The 6,539-nt window shown below is 37.2% G+C and overlaps 3 protein-coding genes across 3 annotated transcripts; all 3 read left to right on the top strand.

Moving 5' to 3' along the window:
- Nucleotides 1-1,012, top strand: LOC113329767 (pentatricopeptide repeat-containing protein At1g62680, mitochondrial-like). The gene is made up of 3 exons (XM_026576602.1): nucleotides 1-355; nucleotides 401-530; nucleotides 658-1,012. Exons 1-3 carry the CDS (start codon nucleotides 1-3, stop codon nucleotides 1,010-1,012), a joined length of 840 nt encoding a protein of 279 aa, XP_026432387.1.
- Nucleotides 1,013-1,025: 13 nt separating this feature from the next.
- On the top strand, nucleotides 1,026-1,556 carry LOC113329766 (pentatricopeptide repeat-containing protein At3g22470, mitochondrial-like). Its single transcript, XM_026576601.1, has one exon. The coding sequence runs from the start codon at nucleotides 1,026-1,028 to the stop codon at nucleotides 1,554-1,556; it is 531 nt and encodes a 176-aa protein (XP_026432386.1).
- Nucleotides 1,557-3,055: 1,499 nt separating this feature from the next.
- On the top strand, nucleotides 3,056-4,123 carry LOC113329883. Its single transcript, XM_026576709.1, has 2 exons — nucleotides 3,056-3,722; nucleotides 3,825-4,123. The coding sequence occupies exons 1-2, from the start codon at nucleotides 3,073-3,075 to the stop codon at nucleotides 4,018-4,020; spliced, it is 846 nt and encodes a 281-aa protein (XP_026432494.1). The 5' UTR covers nucleotides 3,056-3,072; the 3' UTR covers nucleotides 4,021-4,123.
- The last annotated feature ends 2,416 nt before the right edge of the window (nucleotides 4,124-6,539 follow it).

Genomic DNA, 6,539 nt, shown 5'->3' with positions numbered 1-6,539 from the left:
ATGAATTTGAGATTACTGCTGGATACAAGAGCTGCAGCAGGAGGTAATTATTATTATTATCACTCATTTCTAGGGAATCATAAAATCGTGAGATATCATTCTTATGCTTCTCAAGGTGGTTATAATGGTAGTAGAATAATAAGACAACTTGAACGTTTTATGATGGATGAGTGTAAATCTGGAAGGATTAAGAATTTTGATGATGGTTTGAAATACTTTGATCTATTGATTTTGGAGAGACCATTACCTTCTAATGATACGCTTAATCATGTGTTCGGATCATTATCCAAGATTAAATGTTATTCAGATGTCATTTTGTTGTTTAAGAAGATGAATTTGGTTGGGGTACAACCTGGTTTGTATACATTCAATATTTTGATTAATTGCTGCTGTCAATCAGGAAAAGTTAATCATGGGTTTTGTTTGCTGGGAGAGATGTTAAAAAGAGGTTATCATCCTGATACTGTCACTTATACTACACTGATCAAGGGGTTGTGTCTTCAAGCAAAGATTGATCTTGCAATCAAAATGTTCGACTAAGACGGGTATTCAACCTAGTGCCTATACCTGTAATACTCTTATACATGGGCTCTGTACAACTGGTCAAGTGGATCGTGCGCTTCAGTTAAAAAACAACATGTTGAAATGGAATTGTAGACCCGATGGTGTTTCATATAATGCTATTATAGATACTCTTTGTAAAGAAGGTTTACTTGATCAAGCTTTGGTTCTCTTCTCCGAAATGCTTAACGATTCGAATATTGTGCTTACTTACAATATTTTGATTAACGGGTTTGGTAATTCTGGCCGGTTAAAAGATGTGAAAAGACTCTTTGATGAGATGCTTAGGCGAGGAATTTCTGCAAATTTAACTACTTACAATTCTATGATTCATAGTCATTGTGTAAATGGTCAACATGAGGAAGCAAGACGATATTTTGATGAAATGATGTTTCAAGGGATTTCACCAGATACAATAACATTTGGTAGGTCGGCTGCAAGAGGCGGTTAAACTGTTTAACTCGATGGGGGATAGGGAACTTCAACCGGATGCTGTCAGCTGCAATATATTAATTAATGGGTATTGTAAGAATCGTAAGTTGGATGCAGCTGAGCAACTATTCAAGAAAATGAAGCAAAATGGGTTGAATCCCACAACAGTTACCTATAATACACTAGTAAGGGGGCTATACAAGGAGGGAAGAATGACGACTGCTCAGAAGTTTCTTAATGAGATGCAATCTTTTGGTCAATCTCCAGATGAAGTTACTTGCATTACAATTTTTGATGGTCTATGCAAGAATGGGAAAATTGTGGAGGCAATAGAATTGTTTGAATCCATGGAGGGTACATGTATCTTATCTAATATTAATATGTACAGTATTCTTATTCATGGATTTTGTCAGACTGGCAAATTGGAAGATGCAAGAAAACTGTTTAATGAGATTCCAAAAAAGGGATTAGTTCCTAATGTAGTAACGTTGTTTGCACTGTGTGGGCTTCCAACTCAAAACCAATTAGTTATGAGTGGAGTGGCTGCACACCTTATATATTAAGATCTAGGCTAAGGAGTTAGTAATGTGGGACTATCTTATAGTTTCTCCAACATGCTCCCCCTCCACGTGTACGGCGGAGTAAACCACTACAATGTGGACCTCTGTACGGGTGGACGGGGAGCCCTTTGAGCCTACTTCTCATTCCACTCTCATACGGGCTTAGCTCTGATACCATGTTTGAAGTGTGGGCTTCCAACTCAAAACCAATTGGCACTGAGTGGAGTGGCTCCACACCTTATATATTAAGGTCTAGGCTAATGAGTTAGCTATGTGGAACTATTTTATAGTTTCTCTAACATGCCCCCATCCACGTGTAGGGCGGAGAGCAAGCCACTATAACGTGGATCTCTGTACGGGTGGACGGGCAGCCCTTTGGGCATAGTTCTCATTCCACTCTCATTCGGATCTAGCTCTGATACCATGTTTGAAGTGTGTGGGCTTCCAACTCAAAACCAATTGGCGATGAGTGGAGTGGCTCCACACCTTCGAACAAGGGTAGAACTTAGATTGCCCTTGTCCTTTATATAACGCTGTTGGGAGGCAAATAGTATTTGTGTATCAAAGGTGACAGTATTGTATTTCAAATCGGAGTCTTTCCTTGCAAGTTCTATTTGTATTATCAGTTGCTTTTAGAGGAATCACTTGCTTTTATTTCATCATGAACCGAAATGTATTGGCGTGCATGTATACTGATACGACAAGAAGAACAGAAAATATATAATAAAAGATAAAATATATAAATTCATAAAAATAAAAAACCATCAGCTATGATTGCCTTCTACTCCACGCTGCAAATATTAATCATCAAAGGTCCATGCATGTTCCGTATATCCCATGGAGTTTTACCAACCATCCACATAACCACTTTCTTTGATGCCAAGTCAAACAAGACTTTTATGTCCAGAAAATTCGCAGCCTGGATCATGTTTTCTGAAATCAAAATTCAGTAACTGGGCATGCCAAATCTTTTTATCTTCATCTCTAGTCTCAAACTCGGCGTGTTTGCTGCAGTAGTCGATCACTTTTGCCAAGATATTGCCGGTGATGGTACGTAGTAAAGGGAGTAACAATATTCTCAGTTTCGTTATTAGTTATCATGTGCTCAAGGGTTTTAGATTGCAATGCGACAGCCTCCTCGATAACGGAGGTCTTTTCGTCAGAACTCTTTAAAGTAATCATCTTCACTGGTGCTGCTGCCATACCCTGTTAAGAATTTTTTTTCTTTTCTGGTTTAATAACTCGGATTCTAAAGTAATCCCTTTTAATGCCCATACCCGCAATTGCATCAACCGTTGTGTCTTAAACCGAAGAAGAAAACATCTTTTCGCATTTATCTTTTTCTCATTAAGAGCCGCGTCTCTTGGCAAGAGACATCTCCAAGAGTCATAATAGAGCCTATAAAATGGAGCCAAGCCCCAAAAACATATCGACACCCCTTAGCCTTATTCATCATCATATCATTCGATCAATCCATTATCCATCATCCATCACTTCATCGATATCTAAATCTTACGTAATGGCTGATAATGATATCAGAAACTTCTATCTAGATGCAAGAGTGCTATATAGAAGACTAGTTCTGGACAGTGGGCGAGAAATAGTTATAACCATGCAAGCCATTGCATTGTGGATTGTTCTTGAAGGAATGGGGTTTCCCAATCTAGTTCGAAAATTTCTCAAGATCCATGAAATGGTTGTGAACAAGCTCCTGGATGAAGCAGATATGTGCCTCAGATGTGTTCAATCGGTTCAACCCCCTGTACCGGCGGTTAATATGTCTGATATGCCATTAACTGAAGGCTTAATGGGTGGTAATAAGCGAATAAATCTGATGTTGGTATACACGAACAGTACGAATGTCATAACGAAAGTGAATGAAACCGTGTTTGGATCATTTTCTATCGCTTTCGATGACATAATTCAAGAGGTGTCAGGAATGAGCTTTCCAGAATTGAATGTTCTTCCTTTAGCGCAAGATCTGCTAGAGGGCCACGCAGAACAAGCAGCACCTTGTTTTGATGCACCTTCAGCGTACTCTTCTGTTCTTCCAAATCATACAACGCTCGGTAAGGACGAACATGTACCAGAAAGCAAGCGTGCAATATTCTGTACGTTTACACGAGAATATCCGGTTCAACAAAAAGAACTTGAGAGCTTCTTGGAAAGGTAATAATCTTACTCAACAACCAAATACCGTTAAATAAATTTGTGTATATTAATCGTCTGATCTGTGGCTTAATTATTCATAAAATTCACTTGATACTACAGATCGTATGGTGAAAGGTGTATCGAGAAAATTACAATGCAGCAAGTTCCAGGTAATGAGCATCCATCTTGGGCGTCAATAATTTTCCATTCTCAAATCCCGGTGCAGGAAATCATGCAAGGGAGAGAAACTGCACCAATCAATATAAATGGGAAACACGTTTGGGCTGGAAGCCTCGAATTCATGGAAAGGTTATGAATCTTATGATCCAAGAGAGAAGATCAGGTTGGATGCGTTTAGAAGATCAGAAATATATGTTTCTTTTTTCTTTTCGTTTCACCATTTTGTTGTGGGTACAATAAAACCAGCAGTTTTAAGGCTGTTATGATTTATCAGTTATCAATCAATAAAACTCTTACTCCCACCTTACTTATTATATAGGCGGAGTTTAAAATTTTGTGGTACCATTACATAGGCGGAGCTCCATTTTCAAAGTTGTTTTTTCCACGTACATCCTTATTAATGATGTATGGGTATCATATAATCTAGTTTTACATATGAGATATAGATATATAAAACAATATTTATATTGGAACAACTAAGGATAAATTTAAAAAGTAAAAGAAAATTTATAAAAACTAAACACTTTCTTATTCAAAGAGAATACTACTTCTCCGCAGGCAGTATTTTGTTTTCTCGCATTTTCTTAGTTGTCAAAAAACCTAAATATGGATACCTAAACGAATCATACATAGAGAAAACAAACTAAAGTCCCTGTCAATAAATAATCAGTAAATGCTCCAGAAAATCTCAACCCCGGAACGGAAAATATTTCTACCTGAGCTAGAGCAGAACAGCATATTTAAATTTAATATCACATGAAGAAAATACACATTCAAATTTTAATTTTAATTTTCTGGAAAGGGAACTACCAGTAAGAGCTGTGGAAGTTCTTCAACCGTGTAGTAATCTTTTTGTTCTTTCCCAACAAACGTACCCGAGTTATCTGAAACTAGGCTCTCCACATAAGCCTCCATCCCTTGGATATTCTTCATGTATTCATACCCTCTTGTGTTTTGACATAATTCCTCATCCTCCTCATTTATTATTTCGAACGAAATTCCGGGATAGTTGACAATCATACAGTCTTTTTGTTTAAGCCTCTCCACATAAGCCTTAATATTTTGGCGTCTTTTTGTTTCATCCAAGTGAATTTTTACAACATCAACCCTTTCACGAAAACTATCCTTCACCATTATCTCTAATAGGATTTCGCCATCTTTTAAAGATATAGATTTCCTTATGTATTTACAGGATCGAATACCCATTGTCACTGTCGCCATAAGTTGTCGCTGGTTAATTTTGAACACTTTAGACCAACTCTCTCTCACTCCGTAATTTATCATCTCCCGTATCTCAAAATTAGTGTCAGGAACACTACAAAGCAAGCAAAGGAAACCTCTCACCACATCAACAAATCTGTAATCGAAATCATCCATATATTCAGGTTGTGGTATTTCTTTGAATACCCCGTCTTCCATATCCATACAAATTAAAAGTTGTGGTTTCCACTTGGTACGCTGCTTTGCTACCCAGTGGACAGCTCCATTTGGAAACACCCCATGCTTTACGCTAATTTCATAAGAACTGTAAGAATGATAGTTTTCCCATGAATCTGAACTTAAAGTATATATCTCAAACTTGTGAAACATCCGTACGTGGTTGACTGTAAATTGAGACAAACTTGTAATCACAAGTTTTAGAATCATAACCAAACCCTAAAGATCGGTTCTCAAACCCAAAAGGCGATCTAATTACTTTATACTCTCCGGTACATGGATTCCAGACATAAAAAATATAACCAGCATGGGATGCGCAAATCAAACCATTACAACAACCCACAATTGTAATACCATCACCTCGACGACCGTCACAGGGCTTCTTCTCGAATGGGTACATAATCTTTACAACATCCTCACTAGATATCAATGATTTCGATTCTACGTTTTGTCTAATAATTTCTGGGAATATATTAATCACCATAACACCCTCATGGATCCTAGACGTTTCATAATCTGATGTTTCTCTTGGTTCGGTTACAAGTAGTCTTAAATTTTTCATGTTTCTTATCATAATTAAGTTTCATACTACAAAATTCACGATCGAGTAATTTATACCATGAGTTGCATACGCACCTGCATCTTACGATAGAAAAAAGAGGTAGGCTAATGATAATTTTGATAATTAAATCTCCAGCAAGGTTTTCCATTGATCTTGTTCGCTTTCTCTGATTTCTCTCATTCCAAGGCTAAGAAATTGCCTTCATATCTCTGTGTGGTGCTGGGGACTTGCAAAACTAGTCCTAAACTACTAGTATGTGTTTTCCTAGATATTGGTGGAATTTGTTTTTCTTATCTATACTAGGATATGACCCGTGCCGTAACGGCCCGGAATTTGGTTTACTTTTTTGTTTTTTTTGTTTTTCTTAATAATTAAACGACTCATATTAACAAATGTGACCCCATCGGATGTTATTTTCTTAAATTATTCCAACAAAATCACAAATCTCATTATTAAGACAGTTCACTCAGTTTGGACTCCAAACATACACCACCAAATGAGCCAATTAAACCCTTCAAACAACGAAAATGATTAATTAGCACACCGTGATATTTTTTTGCAAGTAGTAATTTCGTGTAAGAGGATGGTGAGACCCTTTCCACTATTCCCAATTCCAATGATAGAATCACTTTTATTCTTCCCACGGTTGAATTTCT

This window comes from Papaver somniferum, unplaced genomic scaffold (genome assembly GCF_003573695.1).
Source record: "Papaver somniferum cultivar HN1 unplaced genomic scaffold, ASM357369v1 unplaced-scaffold_117, whole genome shotgun sequence".
Lineage (NCBI taxonomy): Eukaryota > Viridiplantae > Streptophyta > Magnoliopsida > Ranunculales > Papaveraceae > Papaver > Papaver somniferum.
This window is presented reverse-complemented; position numbering and strand designations above follow the sequence as displayed.

Coding starts and splice junctions, on each gene's coding strand:
- LOC113329766 (XM_026576601.1), top strand. CDS start 1,026: ATGGGGGATAGGGAACTTCAACCGGATGCTGTCAGCTGCAATATATTA.
- LOC113329767 (XM_026576602.1), top strand. CDS start 1: ATGAATTTGAGATTACTGCTGGATACAAGAGCTGCAGCAGGAGGTAAT. Junction 356..400: donor TTTGGTTGGGGTACAACCTG/GTTTGTATACAT, acceptor GCTGTCAATCAG/GAAAAGTTAATCATGGGTTT. Junction 531..657: donor ATTGATCTTGCAATCAAAAT/GTTCGACTAAGA, acceptor ATGGAATTGTAG/ACCCGATGGTGTTTCATATA.
- LOC113329883 (XM_026576709.1), top strand. CDS start 3,073: ATGGCTGATAATGATATCAGAAACTTCTATCTAGATGCAAGAGTGCTA. Junction 3,723..3,824: donor CTTGAGAGCTTCTTGGAAAG/GTAATAATCTTA, acceptor TTGATACTACAG/ATCGTATGGTGAAAGGTGTA.